The sequence below is a fragment of the Papaver somniferum genome, chromosome 3, assembly GCF_003573695.1.
Source record: "Papaver somniferum cultivar HN1 chromosome 3, ASM357369v1, whole genome shotgun sequence".
Taxonomy (NCBI): domain Eukaryota; kingdom Viridiplantae; phylum Streptophyta; class Magnoliopsida; order Ranunculales; family Papaveraceae; genus Papaver; species Papaver somniferum.
The window spans coordinates 17,931,460-17,951,998 of record NC_039360.1 but is presented as its reverse complement, the minus strand read 5'-3'; the positions used below and the strand labels follow the sequence as shown (position 1 = coordinate 17,951,998).

Here is a 20,539-nt window from a genome sequence, read left to right as displayed (position 1 = left end):
CAATGAATATCCTTGAACAATAAGAGATAAGATTTTACACATGCTCAAATTACTCACTATGTCGACATCTTGAACTTTCCTATATAACAACCCCATATTCTGAAAATCACACAATCCCTAAAGAATACGTGAAACCGTAAATATGACTTTGTTTTGGGATTGATCCTGCTAGAGATCCCTAACAAAGATCGGTCATGCTATAGATCCCCAATAGGTAGGGATCGGTCTTGTAATAGATCTCCAATAGAAATTGGACCTCCAATCCCATCGATTCATTTCACCTATGAAACAAGTTTCGCAAGTTTACTTCCTTAAACTCGTATAATTAAACATATTTTTCTAGGTATGAAATCAATCCTAAGATCATTACACAATCTGTTGATAAGTTACAAAGATAGTGCATGTATCGCAATTACGAAGTTCGAAAGATAAGAGTTAAATTTCGTAATTCAATATACCAAAGTTGTGATTTAACTTGTATATTATTCCTTGACACTTTGATCATAGTAAAATGATCAAGTCTGTAATACTAAAGTTTCATATATATAACTTCGCATGTTATGATTTCAATCTAAACGACTTGAAAGTAACATAGATAGAAAATGAAACAAGTCAAGTCTTCTATTACTAACCTCGAGCAGAAGGATGATGTGTTCGTTGTTGTCGATACGTTTTCGGATTCCCCAGGACTTCAGAGTAATACTTGTATGTCTCAATATTTCCAGACTTTCTAGTCCAACTTAAAGAAGGTGACTCTAGTAATCTAATCAAGCGAAATTTACTTTTGTAACTAATATTACAACCCATCTTTACATACCAATATTTGGCGGGTTCAACCGAGCAATGCTCTAACAATCTCCCCTTTTGTCAATTTTAGTGACAAAACTCTAGTGAATATGGAGAATACAAGAATTAAAAGATAAAGATATTACACTACAATCTCTTAACTCATTCTTCATATGCTTGATTCCAAATTTCAACAACACAATAACCTGCAGATATTAAATATATAAATATCATTGTTGAAGCATTTAAATAACAAAAAGATTGATTTCCCATTATTGTTTTCTTTGTTTTGCCTTCTTTCTCTTTTCTCAACTTCTCTTCGGGAACACCATGGCACTGATCACTATGAATTAAACGACTAGGCTCAATTCTTCTAGTATATGTAGCTTTTCGGTACGATAGCCTGCCACCGAACCAATGGAGGAGCCACGATTGTAAGGATATGGTGCAAAAAAAAAAAAGAAAAATAAATCTCTCCGTGCTAGGAGATGCAAAATGGGCTTTAAGCGCCATCAAACCTTTAGCACGTGGTTTTAATCCTCGTACTGGCTGCACCTCTTTTAATTCCATTACAAGCCTTTACATGACTCAAAATTTGTATCACTACTCAAAATGTTATTCGTGACTTAGAATTTGCGTGCCTTCTAATCCAAATTTTCTGAGGTAACATGAATTTTTTGTTTTGTTTTCGTTTTTGTTTTTTTTTTGTTTTGGGTCAATTAACAAATTTCAATCAAAATGTTTCAACATGACTGAAAACATCTCTATGTAATAATTAAAATATCTGACCTTACCCAAAATGTGCCAGATACCCCAACTTTTACTTATTCAAAACGGAAAATGGGTCATTTGTCCAGATATTTTTAAAACATGGTTCAAATGGACGAGTAAAAATTAGTATGGATGAAATGGACAAAAATTTTTTTAGCAAAGATGAAGCTGGATTCATCCTTGCTTAAACTTAAAAAATAGCTAGGATGAAACTGGATGCATCCTGTGTAAATTAAAAAATAAGAAAAAGTATTTGAAAATTGGCAGGATGAAACTGTTTACATCCTGACTATTTTTATATTTTTGCCCATTTAAACAATATCAAAATCTAAGTGTCCTTTCCACCCAAGAATTATAGATTTTGATCTTTTTAACCAATTTTGTGTATTCAAAACGGGACTTTGTGGCACAAAATCTTTTCCTTTCCTTTATCTTTCCCTTATCTTTCCCTGTCACTTCGGATTTTTAATTCAAAATCCTCCGTATGGTTAATTCAAAATCTTCCTTTTATGATTAAAATTTGACAAAATCTAACATTTTGAATCAAAATCTGAATTGGGCACATCTACACCGCGGTAGATTCGTGTTCAATTGGGATTTTTTTTCTTTTGCTTATTTATTCTGTTTTTTTTTTTTAGTTTTTAATTTATTCGGCAAACCAACGAAAGTTTTTAATCTGAATTGGGCAAACCAACGAAAGTTACACAGAGTTGGCGGGAAGCCTTGAGAGTTGAGATAAGCTGGGCTCCACCTTTTTGGATAGCTACACCAATTCGGTTTTTGACTTATTTTTACTCGTTTAGTCCATAGAAATGATCCCTGTGTATCTCTTCCTAATAAAATCCCGATTTGCCATCTGAAAAACTGTAAACTAATAATAAGAATCAAATTTAAGTGGAGCAGTATATATATCTTTTGAGTTTGCAAATCTTTTTTTTTTTTCTTTTAAATGAATTTGCAAATCGGATTACGTAATTTCCTGCTAAGATGTAACAAAATATTTGCGTTATGGGATGCAGTACACCTAGCTGAAAAGCTATACGGCATTATATTAGCCTACACATTGATTAGTACAACCACAAACTAGAAAAGCAGGGTGATATATATGAAAATAACTACTGAAACAGAGTAATGAGTACCACTACCAATGCTTGATTTCTTTCATCTAAAACCACTGTTTGATGAAAATGGTCCCAAGCATGTAAGACTCAAATAAATGAATTACATGCTTAGACATAAACATACATCATGTATATGTATGGGTGTGCCTCACTTTATATAGGTGACTTAATAATAAGGGTGTACACAATGCACATGAAAATTAATGTAACAGGCATGTATGCCCTTCAAATGGCACGGGCATGGTGGACTCAACATAATTAATATTTTCCTCCCCCAACAGTTTTTGGCTTTTGCATTTTTGCCAAACCAAACAGCTTCACCTACAATTGAACTACATCATTAAAACACATTAATATCTGTCACTTACATATCTGATCACTTCTTCACTGTTCTTGGGATTGGATTTTGATTAAAATGGAGCAATGTAATATTTTATCATCATCATCCATTTTATTATCATTCATGGTACTACTACTTTTATGTGCAAGCAATAATGGAGTAGTAGAAGCAGGAAAAGTTACAGCAATAATAGTTTTTGGAGATTCATCGGTTGATGCAGGAAACAACAATTTTATTCCAACACTTGCAAGAAGTAATTTTGAGCCTTATGGTCGTGATTTCGAAGGTGGCAAACCAACCGGACGGTTTTGTAATGGAAGAATATCGCCTGATTTCATGTCTGAAGCTTTTGGATTGAAACCGGTTGTACCTGCTTATTTGGATCCAACGTATAGTATAAAAGATTTTGCTACTGGAGTTTGTTTTGCTTCTGCCGGATCCGGTTACGATAATGCTACTTCTGATGTCATGGTAAGTTTTGATGAAAAATTCTTAAAAAAGTGATAAATTAAAGAGTAGTATACATAGTGCATTCGTCTGATACTTTGAATTTGATTAATGTAGTCGGTGATACCTCTATGGAAAGAAGTGGAATATTTTAAGGAATATAAAGAAAAATTAATCAGTTTTTTGGGTGAAGAAAAGGCCATGGAGACTTTAAATGAAGCATTATATGTAGTAAGTATAGGAACCAACGATTTTCTTGAGAATTATTTCGCCGGTCCTCGACGGTCTGCACATTTTACAATCGACGAATACCAAGATTTGCTTCTCAGTATTGCACGGAACTTTCTCATGGATCTTTATATATTGGGTGCTCGGAAAGTCTCCGTAGCTGGGTTGCCTCCAATGGGGTGTTTACCCTTAGAAAGAGCTACAAATCTCAAGTCAAAGAATGCTTGCAAAGAAGATTATAATAAGTTGGCTCTAGATTTTAGTGAAAAGATTAAGAATTTAGTAACCAAACTGAGAAATCTACTTGTGGGGTTTCGACCAGTTTTCTCAAATGCTTATGATCCTATTCTAGAAGCCATTCAGAAGCCTGAAGTTTTTGGTGAGTTCAGTTTTCTTCATTTTTTTAGTTCTCCGATTCATGTAGTATAACCTATCTTTTATTGAATCGGTCAAATATAGAACAGGTGAGTTTGACTAAATATCCATTCCCAATGTGATTGTAGGACTGGAGACAGTAGAAGTTGGATGCTGCGGCACCGGAATATACGAGATGGGTGTTTTATGCCATGCAGACAACTCCTTATCGTGTACAGATGCAACCAAATATGTATTTTGGGACGCATTCCATGGTACCGAGACACTGAATCAGATCGTGACCGATTACTTGTTGAAAACAAGCCTTGCTGAGTTCGTAGGAGAATCTTGAGATTTATAAATTCTAAAACATTATATGGAATTTTCAGGTTTATAATTTCCGGTGCACATGTGCCCGATGATAAAATGTATTATAACTCTACATCCATAAGGAGGTTTGGTTGACGTCCATTCAAAATGGCATAACATATTCGTGCATTCTTGTCTCTTCTTTCTCTTGTTTCATGAAATTTTCTGGTAGTTGAGTGGGGCATATACTGTAAAGATATACCAGTCGAAGCAGTTGATATTGGGTTGACGTACGTACGTAACTCCAACCATGAATTATAACAAACCAAATCACTTTCATAAATAAAAAGGAGAAAGATAATAAACCTAACCCATTAGTTTACATTTTTGGTGTCTTTAAAATCGATGGAAATACATGCCTACTTTTTTAGTGAGGTTATTAATGGAGATCTGGGTAATGTATAGGACCACCTTTTCAAAGTCGTTTCACACCTCTGCGACTCTGTTGCATAAGAGCAGTCAAGCAACAAATGATCAGTTGATTCAACCCCGTCGCAAAGATCAAGGAAGTTCAGAGAAGTGTTAATTCTTCCTGTTTGATGCACCAAGTCTCTTTGTACTTGAGCACGTATATAACGACTGTTTTTATCATTACAGTCATCAAGATGATCATCAGACTTGTTGTGCCTGACAGAGTGCAAATGTTAAAAAAGGGTATGACCAAATTAAGCACGTATTTGGTTCATTGATGTTTTAGAAATTTTGTATGTACGTTCAAAATATTTTTATGCAAACTAATAATGTAAATCATAAATATAAATGGATATTTATGGACAAAATATTTCAACAAATTAATAAAATTTTATTTCCTTAGCTTCATTTCCCTATAATTATCAAAATATTACCATAAGTTACAAAAAGAAAATATCTTAATGTAGTAAGTAAAAAATTCTAACATTTTTTATGCCGAAAATCATAATAAGAAGGCCAGATATATCGTCCTCTTTGATCAATATTCTTCTTACTCACATAATAAGAAGGCCACTAGGGGAAAATACTGTTCCAAATGAGTGTTAAGATCCTAACTTGGAATGTTAGAGGTCTAAACTCTAGATATAGAAGGACAGTAGTGCATAAGATGATACATATGATTAAAGCTCCCATTATAATTCTTCAAGAAACAAAAATGATGCATTGTTCATCTTTGGACATTAAGCAGATTTTTGGATACAAGAATGTTGGCTGGACTTTACAGCAATCTGTAGGGAGCTCGGGTGGTATATTAATCCTTTGGGATAATGATTTTTTGGAAGTTTCTGACTCACTCGCTGGTGATTATACTCTTTCAATGCTCTGTACAAACAAGCTTGAAAACTTTCAGTGGGTTCTCACGAATTTTTATGGGCCGAACAAACCTGTTGAGCGAACTGATTTGTGGATTGAGCTTGATAATATTTGTAGATATTGGATCAATCTTCCTTGGTGTATTGGTGGCGACTTCAACACAATAACCAAGTATGCTGAGAAGAAGAATTGTAAGAAGATTACAAGAAGTATGCAGAAGTTCAACCATTTCATAGTTGAACATGACCTGATTGACCTGCCTCTAAAGGGAGCAAGATACACTTGGTCAAATGGTCAAGCAAACCCGGTAATGTGCAGATTAGACAGGTTTCTTATCTCCCCATCCTTTGAAAAACACTTCCCGTTTGTTACCCAATTAGCCAAAGACAAACCCACATCTGATCACATCCCACTCCTTTAAGATATTTCCGACCCATCATGGGGACCTAGTCCTTTTAGGTTTGAAGTTATGTGGTTCTTGGAGAATGGGTTCTTACAATTATTAGAAGATTGGTGGCTTTCTTTTTGTTTTGCGGGTAGTCTTAGCACTGTGCTATGGTTGAAGTTAAAAGCACTTAAAGAGAAGCTAAAAATCTGGAACAAAGAGGTATTTGGTCACACCAACACGAGGATGAATGCTATTCTCTATGATATTCAAACACTTGATGGACTTGCGGAAGATAATATTCTTAATGAAGAGGAGCGGATTATGCAACTTCAGAACAAAGTGGAGTTTGAGAAGATTTCAAAGATGGAGGAAACTGCATGGAAAATCAAATCAAATACTAAATGGTTACAAAAAGGAGATAGGAACACATCATTCTTCATCAGTAACGCATCTGCTAGAAGAAGACACAACAGACTCAGACAACTTTACATTGGTGATGAATTGGTTTCTGACAGAGGAAGGCTTTAAGATCATATAGTGGAGTACTATAAAACACTATTTACTGAAGAAAAAGCTATAAGACATGATTTAGAGGGGATTGAATTTGATTCTATCACCTCTACGGAAGCTTCTATTTTAGAAGCTAATTTTACTGAAGAAGAAGTTTTGCATGCTATCAGTGATTTAGCTAATGATAAAGCTCCGGGTCCGGATGGTTTTCCTATACTCTTCTTTCAGAAGAGTTGGCGTTTTATCAAGGAAGATATTATGAGTACGGTAAACGAATTTTGCACTACAGGTACTATCAACTCTAAACATAACTCTACTTTCATTACTATTGTACCTAAAAAAGATCATATTGAAACTATAAATGATTGTAGACCTATTTGTCTTCTTACCAGCGTCTACAAGATCATAGCAAAAGTTCTAGCTACAAGGCTTAAACTTGTTATGGATAAGCTCATATCTCCGGTGCAATGTGCATATATTGAAGGTAGGCAAATAATTGATGGTACATTAATTGCTAATGAGTTGGTGGACTCCACACTTAGGTCTGGAAAACCTGGAATTTTGTGCAAAATTGATCTTGAGAAGGCTTTTGACAGAATAAACCACTAGTCCAGAAGGGTTTATAAATCACGGATGAAGTCTGTTATAAAACATGATTTATCACGGTTTCCATCTGTTATTCGAACCGCTATTTATTTGGTGTGACTCTTTATAAATAACAAATAAAAAACGTTATTAAATATAACGAATAAACTTTGTGACTTTAAATCACACACATGATCTATTATTAAGTATCACGAATATTATATGTAAAATAAAATAACGGTTGATAAAAAAACATTTTCATAATAATAGCATCTTCCGTCATTTTTTGGCTACCGATTCAGACTTTTATATTCAGACTTTTGTAATCAATCAGATTCAGATTTGATGCATCTGAAATTAATTTCAGTTCAAGTGAATCTGGACATGAAACAAAGTTCTGAAAATGAAACAAAATCTTATTAATTTCCCAACATAGCGTTTAAAATGTAGAATCTCCGACTACAAATTGAAAGGTATATCTAGCAACCCAAAGTCATACATTGAACATTAAAACTGAATTCAATCTTCTGTCACATTGCCATTTGCTATTTGGCCACTTAATCATGTCACCTCTTCTTAAAACATCACCAAGGACTCCATCTCCATCTCCATCGCACTATACCTCATACACAACTTCGAAGACCATTTTAAGCCTCCTAAGCTCCTTCCTAGCTAGCTTCCCTTCCAGCTTGAGCATAAATTGACGACCTCTTGAGCTTCTTGTAGTAAAAAGAAGCTTTGTTACAACGCCAATGTTCCTACAAAAATATATTTTTGAAAAAGAGTGTAAGATTGAGAACAAAATGGAAGGAGATCAAGAGGTTACAGGAACTAGAATGCAAACAGTTCGCATTGAGCATATGTAAAAGTTGTACTACCTTTCTAAGGTAAAAGTGGCAGATCCATGGACCAAGTTGGGTCCAACAAGTTCAGAAAACCTAATATCCACAACATAAAGCATACCAAATAAAACTCAATTAGCATGGTATTTGATTTAAATACTAGCAGACACCTTATAGATTGTTGTCCTTACCTGAATGTAACTATAAGTACAATTGCAACACAGAAGATCACTAGTAAAAGTTACCATAATGGGATCAGTAGCCACCGCTGCAACATTTGCTATCGGTACTAGTAATCTGCATCAAACAACGACAAGGAAATTTTATTCAGTTAGCTGTGAGGCATATAACTATCCTGGAATCGACTAATATTAGCTCCCAGTTGTATATCTATGGCTTTACATGATGAAAGTCAAACTCATAACGCAACTAATCAAGGGAAATTACCACAACTTTACATAAAGCAATAGCCTTCTAAGAAAACATACCTTGTTGATATATGGCTCCATCTGACCTAATAGCTCATAACCCTGCCTCCCAATCAATGATATATAGTCAGTTGCTGCATCTTAGGACAGATCCAAACAATTATCTAGGAATGCCATGTCAAAACAAACCTGTTTATAACAAGCAACATCCTCACAACATATTATTTTCCATAGCTCTGCCTCACAACATACTGCTGTTACTGCTACTAGCCACATGACACATCCCCCAGGAAAAAAGAACAAATACAGAGAGAGAGAGAGAGAGAGAGAGAGGAAAACCAAAGGCACTAAAGTTGGTTGGTTTTCTATACCATAAAAGGTGAATCATGTAAGGGTCGGGTACAATTCCAAGAAAATTACATGGTTAGTGCATTACTGATTTAATACCGTTGTATATTTGACAAATTCAAAAGTGTGCTAGGGAAGTTCTGTCGGGTGATGATGCAACAAAGAGCTTAACCGGTTGAGAACGAGAAAACAAGCACTTGAATCGAGAGTTCACTATCGAACAGTATTTCCCAACCTCAAGTTTATTCTAGAAATAATCTCAGTTGCCCAACTCTTCTCAATTTCTGTCTGAAACTTGCCTGCAAAGCATTGAAAAGCATATATAGTATGTCAAATTGCAAGATTGAACTGATAGTTGAAGTATTTTCACCATGTGAAAACAGAAGGAAAGCATGACAACATAATGCAATAAAACTGTCAACTTACCTGCCATGGACAGAAAAAAAACCATCAATGACCTTCCCATGTTCTGCCAAGATAACAAAATGAAAAGGGAAAAGATAACAATAAGTAGACAATCCATGGTGGAAACTTGGGTTATATGCAATAGGACTATAGGAAGTGAAATCAAGGGGAAAATGAAGCACTATATACTATCTATAGTTAGGTTTTCTTTGTATAGCTTGACTACAAAACACAAATGCTTATTATGTTAAACTATTTCCTAAATTATATATTGTAGATGCCAATATGAGCAGGTTTTTAGCACATCAATAGAGTAACACCTATAGTTGGTTTCAAAGCCAGATCAATCTAAAATATTATACCCTGGTTCACAACATATTATTTTACATGATTTGATTTGATCCTTGGAACAAGATCTGTACCAAGCTCTCCACCATTATTCAATCAAAATTCCACTACTACTGACTAGAATTAAAACCATAAATTGACCTTAAACATTTTACTCATATAGTAATTCATTTACAAAACTCATATATAATCAACAAATACACGAAACAATAGAGTCACCGTTCAATTAGTAATGGTGCTAGCTGAAAAACAGATCAAACCCATAACATCACCCAAATTACAATCCTTAACCACAAACATATAACCCAAAATAAGAATTTTGAACAATCCATTCCCAAACCCATATATAATTCCCCGATAATTGAAGAAACGGTTACCTCATCGTTTCCATTAGGTTGTTTCTGAATCCAATTAATATTCCTACAAAGAAAAAAGAAACAAAGATCAACCTACATATAAAAATCTAGGGTTTTAAAATTCAAAACCAAATCTGGTGGAAGTTGGATTAATCGAAGTTTCTTGTTTCTATCTTGACCTGGTAATAGGATTAGAGAAGACCCATGAGATAATATGATCATCTTCATTATCGAAATCCACCAGATAAAAACTGGTTTTTTTGCTTAAAAGAATGAGTACTGCAACAAGTAGCCAAAACTGCAAACGTCGATCGAAACGAGAAAGATGAAGATCGAGTTATGATAGGGAACAAAATTTTAAGAGAAAGAGAGATCGAGTTTGGCTGTAAGGTTCTGGCTGTGAGCTAAAGAGAAAGGAAATGATGGAAGAGGCCGACTGCAAGATAGCTAGGGTTTATTTTGTTTGTTTTGGGAGAGAGGGAGATACTAATCACAGCCGAACTCGGATAGGACCGTAGTAGAACGAGAGACAATGAGAGTTGAGATGGAAACATGGCATTATAGGTGGCTAGCCACTTCTGGGTAGGCCATAGAAGACTAGAGGTGGGTGTAAAAAAACCTAATGTATGTGTCGGACTCATTCTGTCACTTACGGGTTCATTATAAAATCACACACCTAGCAAAATATCACGTTTGAGAATGACAGTTTATTTACGTTAAATGATGGACCCCACAATTTTCATGTTATATGACATGATTTATTTGTGAAACATTATTCACGTAATTAATCTGTCATTTAAAAGCGTGATTAATACCCCTTTCTGGACTAGTGAACTGGAGATATCTTGAATTTGTATTACAACAAATGAGTTTCAGCAAGAAATGGTGTGATTGGTTGAGGTTTTGCTACTCTACTTCTTCCTTTTCGGTTCTTATTAATGGGTTTTCATTCGGATACTTCACTAGTACTAGAGGTGTAAGACAAGGTTTTTCTAGATTCATGGATAAAGCAGCTAATCAAAGTTTATTTAGTGGCTTCTCTGTTTCCCCTACAAGCATCATAGTTAGAGCTGGCAAACAAGCCGAAACCCGCGGGTTAACCCGTGCCCGGACCGTGAAAACCCGAACCCGGACTGGCTGGTTTCTAAACAAGCCGGGTTAGGGTTGGAGAAATGGTGACCCGTCGAGAAACGGGTTAACCCGGCCCGGACCGTGAAACCACGGTTTAACCCGTGAACCCGCACTTCATACGTGTCGCCTCTCCTTCACTGGATTAATCGACCGAGAGGATAAACTCTCATTTATATTTTCTTCTTCTTCTCGTTTCTTTCTTCTTCTCTTCTTTCTGTTTTTCGCCTCTGGTGAATTCTTGTGAGGGCTCTGAGGTGGTGAGGTTGGGATAATTAGACAAGAGTCATGGGTTGTTGCTGGAGGTGGTGTTGTTCTTGGCTGAACAAGGAGAGAAGAGGAAATATTAAATCAGTGAAGATATGAATTAGAGTTTATAGAGTTGGATGATGTTATGAAGATTTAGAAGATAAATTATGAAGTTATTGTTGTTGAAGATTCATGAGTAGTTTTTTAATTTAAGCCTTGAAGTTGATTCAGTGACGAATCATTGAAGAATCAATAGTTAGGGTTTTCTGTAATTGATCGAGAATTCAATTAAAGGTGAATAAGAAGAAGTTAGAAGATGAGTTTGTTTTTGATTGGTATTTGATGTAAATGGTGGAGTTATCCTGAAAAATTGATTAAGAAATTGCAGATTTAGGGTTCCTCATGTTCTTCCCCAATTTATAAATTAGAGTTTCTGAGGGTTGCTGATTATGAGACTCAGATCGAGACAGAAGAAGGGTAGAGTTGGTTTTGGTAGATGGTGGTGATCTTGAGATGAATTCTGAGTCAGGTCAGAGTAAGAAGAATCTAATTCAATTGCTTGAGTTGGATTGGTTTGAGGTAATTATTCTTCTCAATCGAATTAGTAAAGTTATTTATGTATGTTGTCGAGACTATGTGGTTGTTGATGAACCGGGATTTGAGATGAGTATTTAAGATATTGTATATATGTTGAACTGATACTTGGATGTGCATGTTGTTAGGTTGAACTGCAGTTATTAACGCAGAACTGAAGTGAGTTAGTATTAGTAATATGCCTGGTGTGATCGAATTACTAGTAGTATTGTTGAATGAGGTATTCCTTTGTTTGTTGATAATTCTAATTGAAGTATATATGGTCCTGTGGATGTAATTGCAGTTGTTGATGATAATTCCAATTGAAATATATATTGTTGAATGAGGTATGCCTTAGTAATTCATATTTTTGCAATTTTAGTAAATCATTAGATTGATTGATTGTTTTATGCATTATTGCACAGTTTCTGTTTTACTCATTGGTTAGACGGACCATTAACAGAAGTAAATGTAAGACAATATGGATTGGTGGTGGCCAGACAAAGAAATTGATGCTCTTGTTTATCCTCAAGGAAGACGGTAAACCCTCAAATCCAAATTATGTTTGCTTATCTGATTTCTCTTTCTGAAAACATAGTGAATTAGCCACCGATTCTGCAATCTTTGATTATTGATCATCTTAGCATCTAAGCACGAGAAGATGCTGAAAAGGTACGAGTTTGATGAACTTTATTGACATCATTAGTTTACGAAGAATTATAAATAAAAGACGTAACTAGAAAATTCCTCACAATTTTATGAGATGGTTAATTGGCATTCTTCATTTGTTTGGTTTATTAATAGTTTCTTATGCATTGAGATTGAGTTGAAATTCTTTACATACTTCTGCAGGCCAAAGAAGGTGATGGATCCACAACACTTTCAATGGTCAGTAGATCATCCTTCCCGTTTGCATTCCTTTTTTATTTAATTTTTTCCGCCTTAATTATGACCTACGACAAATTGCAAAAATATGAGTTACTGGTGTGATCGAATTATTAGTAGTATTGTTGAATCAATGAGGTATGACTTTGTTTGTTGATAATTCTAATTGAAGTATATATGGTCCTGTGGATGTAATTGCAGTTGTTGATGATAATTCTAATTGAAGTATATATTCTAATTGAAATTGATTTTCATCTCTGTTTTTATTTCTTTAAAGAGTGGAAGATGATTTGGTTAAATGGGACTGTTCTTGTTTGGAAAAAGGAGAGAAATAGAGAGCTATTGATGGCAGTAAGAGTTGGTGACTAAAATGGCAAGGTTCGTGCTTGGAGGGTGGTTGAAAAATTGTCTCAACAAAATCCCTTGTGATTTGAAGGAGCTAATGCACAGATTCTTCTGCAACATTTTTGTAGTATGTTTTAACTGGCAGTACTCAGTTCTAGCCATCACGGGGGTTGAACATCTAAAATGGTATTGCACTCTGAATTTTATTATCTAGTTTTGTAACTAAATGGTGTCATTTCTTGTAAAGTTATCTACTAATTCTAAAAGGGGTTGGTGACTACTTCTTTTATGTTTCCCGACTAACTATTTTTTTTTATTTTGTATATAAGTTGGCTCAACTGAGGGAAGAGTTGGTGTCCATCATTTGGATTTGGATGATTCTCATCAAGAGAAAAACTTCACCTTCAAATGTATAGAATTCTTGCTGCGATTGAAGCAACGATGGGTTGAGCTGAAAATGGACTGATTAGATGTATGTTAGGTGTTATAGGGAAGGATTTGGAAGGATTTGTGTTTGCTTATTGTAATACTTGTGTTTGATCTTTGTAATTTGTCCTAAATTAACTTAATTAAAATTTGATTTGATTTTTAATCTAACAAGCCGGGTAACCCGTGAACCCGCAAGCTTTACCCGTTACGGGCACGGGTTGAAGAAATGACTACCCGTGAAGAATATCAACCCGCGGGTTTTGGCCCGTATTAACCCGAACCCGTGTAACCCGTAACAAGCCAGCCCCGGCCCGCCCGTTTGCCAGCTCTAATTATAGTCAATCACCTTCATTATGCAGATGACACTATTTTCTTTGTGGATAATAACAAGGAAGAGTTACTTAACTTATTCTCTGCTTTACATTGCTTTGAGTTCATCGCTGGTCTAAAGGTAAATACATCTAAAACTAGACTCATTGGTGTGGGGGATGTACCTGACTTAGCTATCTGGGCTGAGGAATTTGGTTGTTCAATTGATTGCTTACCTTTTATGTATCTGGGTATGCCTCTTGGTGGAAAGTCTGGCTCGAAAGTAATTTGGGATCCAATTTTTGAGAAGTTTGATGCTAGATTATCTGTTTGGAGAAGGATCTCTTTATCTAGAGGAGGTAAACTTGCTCTTTTAAAATGTATCTTGTCTTCTCTTCCCACTTATTATTTTTCGTTATTTAAGGCCCCTGCTTCAGTTATTAAGATCCTCGAAAAGAAGATGCGTAATTTCTTGTGGGAATACAAGGATGGTGCAAAGACATCTCATTTAGTTAATTGGGACATGGTCCGTGCAACTAAAGAGAGAGGTGGTCTTGGTGTTTGCAATCTTAAGCTAATGAATCAAGCACTATTGGCTAAATGGTGTTGGAGGTATGGTGTCGAAAAGAATAAACTCTGGTACAAAATTATAGTAGACAAATATGGGGATGATTTCTCCTTTTGGAATCCCCGTAAAATAACTCAATCTTATGGTGTTTCTTGTTGGCGGAGCATTGCTGAAATGGTATGATTAATCTACGATAACTGCACATTGTATTTACATTCAGGTAGAGGAATTTCCTTTTGGAATGATGTAAGGTGTGGTAAACTTCCTCTAGCAACTGTTTATCCAAATTTGTATAAGTTATCAAGAGATAGAAACGTCAAGTTAGCAGACATGGTATCTTCGAACGGTAATTGGAAGTTTGATTTCAAGAGAGTACTTCATTCTTTAGAGGTTGAAGATTACGATGCACTTCTAACTGTTATTGGCGACAACCCACCAGCTCGGGATGGATTGCCAGAAACGAGAAGATGGAGACTCAACACCATGGGGGTCTTTACAGTCAAATCACTTTATGCAAAACTGGTTAGTGAATTCGGTGTCGACAACTTTCCGTATCATTTTATTTGGAAGTCTGCAATACCTCCTAAGATCAATATCTTAATGTGGAGTCTAATTCATGGTAAACTGAATACCATAGATGTACTTCTACACAAAGGTTTGAACTTGTATAATTCTTGTGCTTTATGTGGAATTGGTGCTGAGTCGCAAGACCACTTATTTCTCCATTGTAAGATTGCATACAAGATATGGTTTAGCCTGATCCCTAAAACAGGTTGGGTGTGGGTTCTTCCTGGTTCTATGAAGATCTTAGAAGATATGTGGCATCACCATTTATTCTCAAGCTCTGGTAATTATATTTGGGATTTGATTCCGGCAGCAATTGTTAGTACGATTTGGAGAGAAAGGAACGGCAGATGTTTCGAAACTCAATATCTTTATAAAACAGATGATGACTTGGTTAACGAAGTTAAATCTGCAGTCTTAGCTTGGGTAGCTGCAACAGGACATCGTATTCACTTGAGTTTCTCAAGTTCTGTGTTAAATACCTGGGATTCTATCTTCATGTAATCTATAGCTTTCTTTTTTTCATCTACCTCTGGTAGAAACTATGTACATTCTTCTACTTCTTAATACAACTTCCCTTTTGATCAAAAAAAAAGAATGGCTACACCACTTTCCTATACTTTGTTTATTGTTTTCCTAGTTATTGCCTCCTTTACCGTTAGTTGTTGTTATTCTCAACATGAAGACCGAAAGGTTTGTGTATATATATGATCATGTCTCTATCACGCATTGCGGATAATTATCCCGACACTCTTATGACGATTATCATGTCGATTGATGCAGGTTTATATTGTATACATGGGTGAGCTTCCAAGTGAGGATGAATTTAGCCCTTTATCTCACCACGAAACTATCCTACAGGATATCGTCGAGGGAAGCTACGTAACAGATTTACATGTAATAGTTCTAGTTGATTGATTATACAAAAGAAAGATAATTGTGAACTGATAATAATAAGAGACCATTCATGCAGCTCCGTGGAGGACACATTAGTTTACAGTTATAAAAGGAGTTTCAATGGATTTTCAGCCAAACTCACCGAAAAAGAAGTTCAAAAGGTTTATGGTATGTACATAATCAAATTTGTTGCTGGTCGTAGATTCGTCATACATGTTATAATATACGTTGTGCTTGTGTCTGTGTGTGTGCATGCATGCAGGTATGAAGGGTATCGTTTCGGTCTTCCCAAACCGTATCTTTCAACTTCAAACTACGAGGTCCTGGGATTTCTTAGGTCTTACTGAGAATGTGAAAAGAATTCCTTCTGTTGAAAGGAATACTATAATTGGTTTCCTCGATACTGGAATCTGGCCTGAGTCGGCAAGTTTCTCCGATGCTGGGTTTGGTCCTCCTCCTAAGAAATGGAAGGGTACCTGTAATGGTGGTCAAAATTTCACCTGCAACAAGTATTTTTTTAAACTTTATGTTCTTTTCAAATCTTCACAAAAGAAGGTTAGGAGTAGGGGTGTGCATAAAATCCGGAACCGTGGAGGTGAAAACCAATCCGCAAAAGTCTATGGGCCGGACACGGGTGAGTTTTCAAATCCGCAAGGTTTAACGGTTTGATTGCGGTTGGTTTTGTAAATCCGCGGATTTACTCGCACCGTAGGGTGATAAGGGAATTTAATAGGGATTTGAAACAGAACTTGGACTCTGCAAGAACAGACAGCAGTGATGATGCATTTGTAACAGAACTTGGAATCGGCCCAACAACATTAGTCAAAGTAATTGAAAGCAATTGGAGTTTAGGCCAGTGCCCAGTAGTGATCGAACATGTGACCGAGGTCAACCATGAGATCTTTGTTAGCACTGACATCCATGTACAGAAGTTGTGGAAGATAAGGCATTGAACCTTGCAACTGACAGTTGTTCAAGTCAAGGTTCAAGGAGTGAAAGATATGTGAAATTAGCAAGCTGAATAGGAATCGTTGAGCTCAAAGGATTAGTACCCATTCGGAGATAGGTTTGAGAGATTGTAAAATCCATTAAGTGGAAATGGACCAGAAATGCTACAATCAGAAAGTGATAACTCCCTAAGGTTAGGAAGCGCCGATATGGGTTCAGCCCAGTTCGTGTTGTGCACTAAAGAAGCCACACAGATAGATCAACACCCGCAATGTTTAGATTTTTTTTTTCTTCTTCTTACTAAATTTGTGGTTAATCCGCATCCGGTCCGTATAACTCGCTGATCTGCGGATATGAAATCCGCGGGTGATTGGGTCGGTCACGGTTCAATTTTCCAAATCCGCAACTTTAACAGTTTGGTTGCGGGTGACCCCTAATCCGCAACCGTCCGTCTGTTGCACACCCCTAGTTAGGAGTACATGCCTCATATTCAGTTACCCAAATTGCTTGCCAGGCCGCGCACGCCAGGTAATAAGTAATAACACTTATTTTGAGGCCCAAAATCTTATCAAGGCCCATTTTTTTAAGAGCATCTCCGATAGCGGGTGTTAAAAATCATACGTGGAATTATTTTGAGACTCTTATCTAGGAAGATTTACACTTATAGTAAATATAGGACCCCATGACTAATAAACCATCTCCAAAAGTATAGAGGTTTGACCTTTAGAAAACTTTATGTGATGAAATCTTAACCGTTTAATTGTATTTTAATTAATTATTAAAAATAAAAAATATTACATGGAGGTCATTCAGAAGGTCAAGATAAGACTTTCTTCAAAACCTTCAAAATTAGTATTTCATCCCTCCTATTTTCTAGGACCTACTGTTGGAGATTGATTTAGTTAAAATGAACGTCTAAAATCCTACGTGTCATTAAAAAATAAATCTTCCACCTTCTGTTGAACTAATCAGGCTTGGTAGGCCAAACAGGTGACATGCTTTTTCAGGGGAGAAGCCTATGCACTTGCACCCCTGCCCAGCTGGCTCCAAAGCCTATTTTAGGCCCAACAAGAATTTTTTATATATATAATCTTATAAGCTTATTTTTGCTTCTTCGTACCTGTTTGAGGGTGAAAACGATTTCTGCTGATTTTGGTAATTTCGGGTGTGTGGGTGAGAAACGAATTTAAACTCTAAACAACGTACTGTAAGGGAGTACTTTAGATTCGAGAGATCAATCTGTACAAATCCGGCCTAAACCAAGAAATGGTCGTTCCAGACTTGTTTCGATCACAAAGAGAAGGAGAAGGGTTGGTTTTGGGGAGGGAAGCAATGAAAGTGTTGAGACCAAAATAGTTGATTCTGGAAGAGTAAATGTTTCACGACTTGTATCAGAAAGTGGGAAGCTAACAGATGGAAAGCTAGAAAATGTTTTCTGAGTGTTGTATCCTCCTTATCTGAACTTGTTGTTCGGTGGAAATAGGTAATGCCTATTTATACAAGTCGAAGTTAAACGTATTCTGGTCTCATTAAGAAATGGAAAACGAGTGAGTAAATGGGAGGAGGTGGTAACCGGTAACGCTTGGAATTGATGTTCCATAAAAGAAATAGTTTTACCATTACTCTCTGTATTTACTAACCGCCTCATCCTTATGACACTTTCTTATAATGAGTGTAGTGTACGCCGCACGTTGTAAACCTCCAAACCAATACCCAATGAGCATCCCACAGTTTGTGACATGTGTTGATGTCTCGAGTGTTTTCGTGGAAAACATGTAGCATGTTGTTGTTGTCTGGCAATTTGAGCTTGGGAGTCTTGCCAGCTCGGTGGTGACCTTCAACGGTCGAGATTTTGCATCTTAAGAGGAAGGTAGCCGTTGATTATTGCAACCTTTCCTTTGGTATCCAATGGCATGAAAGTATGATCAGTATGGCTTTAATATGGCCCAGTTTATGCGCGGCCAAAAGTTAGGGTTTTGGGTTTGTTTAGGCGCGACTAAACAAGGGCCAAAGGTTACCATGTGTTAACTGGTAACCTTGGACGGCTAAGATCTGCATCTTAGATGAAAAAGTCGACGTTCATTGTTGCACGCTTTCGTTTTGGTAGCCGCATAGGGAAGGTCGGCATGGTATGGTGCGGAAAGGTGGTTGGCATGCCATTGGCAAATGTCGCATGGCATGCCTTGGCGCGGTTTGGCGTGGCCAAAACTAGGGTTTTGGGCCAAAGGTTACCATGCGTTGTTTGGCGACCTTGGACGGCTAGGATTTGCATCAGGATGGAAGGGTGGTTGTTGATCGTTGCACACCTTCGTTTAGGTAGCCGCACGGGAAAGACCGGCATTGTATGGCGCGGCAAGGTGGTTGGCATGCCATTAACACATGTGGCATGGCATGCCTTGGCACGGTTTGGCGTGGCCAAAACTAGGGTTTTGGTCCAAAGGTTACCATGCGTTGTTTGGAGACCTTGGACGGCTAGGATTTGCATCCAGGATGGAAGGGTGGTCGTTGATCGTCGCACGCCTTCGTTTTGGTAGCCGCATGGGGAAGCTGGCATGGTATGGCGCGGCAAGGTGGGTTGTATGCCATTGGCACATGTGGCATGACATTCCTTGGCGCGGTTTGGCGTTTCCAAAACTAGGGTTTTGGTCCAAAGGTTATCATGCGTTGTTTGGCGACCTTGGACGTCTAGGATTTGCATCTAGGATGGAAGGGTGGCCGTTGATTGTCGCACGCCTTCGTTTTGGTAGCCGCATCGGGAAGGCCGGCATGGTATGGCGCAGCAAGGTGGTTGGCATGCCATTGGCACATGTGGCATGGCATGCCTTGACGCGGTTTGGTGTGGTCAAAACTAGGGTTTTGAGCTAAAGGTTACCATGCGTTCTTTGGCGACCTTGGACGGCTAGGATTTGCATCTAGGATGGAAGGGTGGTCGTTGATCGTCGCACGCTTTCGTTTTGGTAGCCGCATAGGGAAGGCCGGCATGGTGGAGCCAAGGCCAATGACGCGGATGGCTTGGCATAGTGGGGCCAAGGGTTTGGTACGGACGGCTTGGCATGGTGGGGCCAAGGCAGGGTGTGGTTGACTTGGTATGGTGGGGCCAAGGGTTTGGCATGACATTGGCGCATGGTGCGGATAGCATGTTTCGGGCCAAGGAAAGGTGCAGTTGTCTTGGAATGGTGGGGCCAAGGGTTTGGAATGCCATTGGCGCATGGTGCGGATAGCATGGTTGACATTCCTTGGCGCGGTAGACGTGGATGGCATGGTTGGCATGCCTTGGCGCGGAGATGTGGCTGGCATGGTTTGCCATTGGCACAATGGTGCGGCTGGCATGGTTGACATGCATTGGCGCGGGGATGTGGCTGGCATGGTTTGCCATTGGCATAGTGGTTTGGCTGGCATGGTTGGCATGCCTTGGCGCGGAGATGTGGCTGGCATGGTTTGTCATTGGCACAGTGGTGCGGCTGGCATGCCTTGGCACGGAGATGTGGCTGGCATGGTTTTCCATTGGCACAGTGGTGCGGCTAGTATGGTTGGCATGACTTGGCACGGAGATGTGGATGGCATGGTTTTCCATTGGCACAGTGGTGCGGCTGGCATGCCTTGGCGCGGTAGCATGAGAATTAGGGTTTGGCATAGATGATGTTTGTCAATGTTAAGGGTTCTGCCGTGGAACATGACATATTAAAAAAGGTACCATGGTAATTCTTACGTAGGCATGCTGATTGATTAAATAA

General features: G+C 37.7%; 2 protein-coding genes and 3 long non-coding RNA genes across 5 annotated transcripts; 3 read left to right on the top strand and 2 right to left on the bottom strand.

Moving 5' to 3' along the window:
- The first annotated feature begins 2,977 nt into the window (after nt 1-2,977).
- Nucleotides 2,978-4,558, top strand: LOC113355416 (GDSL esterase/lipase At2g42990-like). The gene is made up of 3 exons (XM_026598273.1): nt 2,978-3,489; nt 3,583-4,072; nt 4,197-4,558. Exons 1-3 carry the CDS (start codon nt 3,094-3,096, stop codon nt 4,397-4,399), a joined length of 1,089 nt encoding a protein of 362 aa, XP_026454058.1. The 5' UTR covers nt 2,978-3,093; the 3' UTR covers nt 4,400-4,558.
- Nucleotides 4,559-5,542: 984 nt separating this feature from the next.
- LOC113359076 lies at nt 5,543-6,616 on the top strand. Its single transcript, XM_026602767.1, has 2 exons — nt 5,543-6,007; nt 6,266-6,616. The coding sequence occupies exons 1-2, from the start codon at nt 5,543-5,545 to the stop codon at nt 6,614-6,616; spliced, it is 816 nt and encodes a 271-aa protein (XP_026458552.1).
- A 1,099-nt stretch (nt 6,617-7,715) lies between these two features.
- Nucleotides 7,716-8,776, bottom strand: LOC113360973. Its single transcript, XR_003364893.1, has 5 exons — nt 8,643-8,776; nt 8,514-8,555; nt 8,217-8,322; nt 8,062-8,121; nt 7,716-7,941 (listed from the first exon to the last, which is right to left on the bottom strand). It is a non-coding gene; the product is annotated as an uncharacterized LOC113360973 (long non-coding RNA).
- A 144-nt stretch (nt 8,777-8,920) lies between these two features.
- Nucleotides 8,921-10,283, bottom strand: LOC113360972. The gene is made up of 3 exons (XR_003364892.1): nt 10,090-10,283; nt 9,932-9,974; nt 8,921-9,227 (listed from the first exon to the last, which is right to left on the bottom strand). It is a non-coding gene; the product is annotated as an uncharacterized LOC113360972 (long non-coding RNA).
- Nucleotides 10,284-12,316: 2,033 nt separating this feature from the next.
- On the top strand, nt 12,317-13,049 carry LOC113360971. The gene is made up of 3 exons (XR_003364891.1): nt 12,317-12,400; nt 12,713-12,748; nt 13,023-13,049. It is a non-coding gene; the product is annotated as an uncharacterized LOC113360971 (long non-coding RNA).
- Nucleotides 13,050-20,539: the final 7,490 nt, after the last annotated feature.

Bases quoted from the DNA above. Each gene is read 5' to 3' on its own strand.
- LOC113355416 (XM_026598273.1), top strand. From the start codon at position 3,094: ATGGAGCAATGTAATATTTTATCATCATCATCCATTTTATTATCATTC. The intron at 3,490-3,582 runs GTAAGTTTTGAT...TGATTAATGTAG, and splicing joins ATGCTACTTCTGATGTCATG to TCGGTGATACCTCTATGGAA. The intron at 4,073-4,196 runs GTGAGTTCAGTT...ATGTGATTGTAG, and splicing joins TCAGAAGCCTGAAGTTTTTG to GACTGGAGACAGTAGAAGTT.
- LOC113359076 (XM_026602767.1), top strand. From the start codon at position 5,543: ATGATGCATTGTTCATCTTTGGACATTAAGCAGATTTTTGGATACAAG. The intron at 6,008-6,265 runs GTAATGTGCAGA...CTATGGTTGAAG, and splicing joins CAAATGGTCAAGCAAACCCG to TTAAAAGCACTTAAAGAGAA.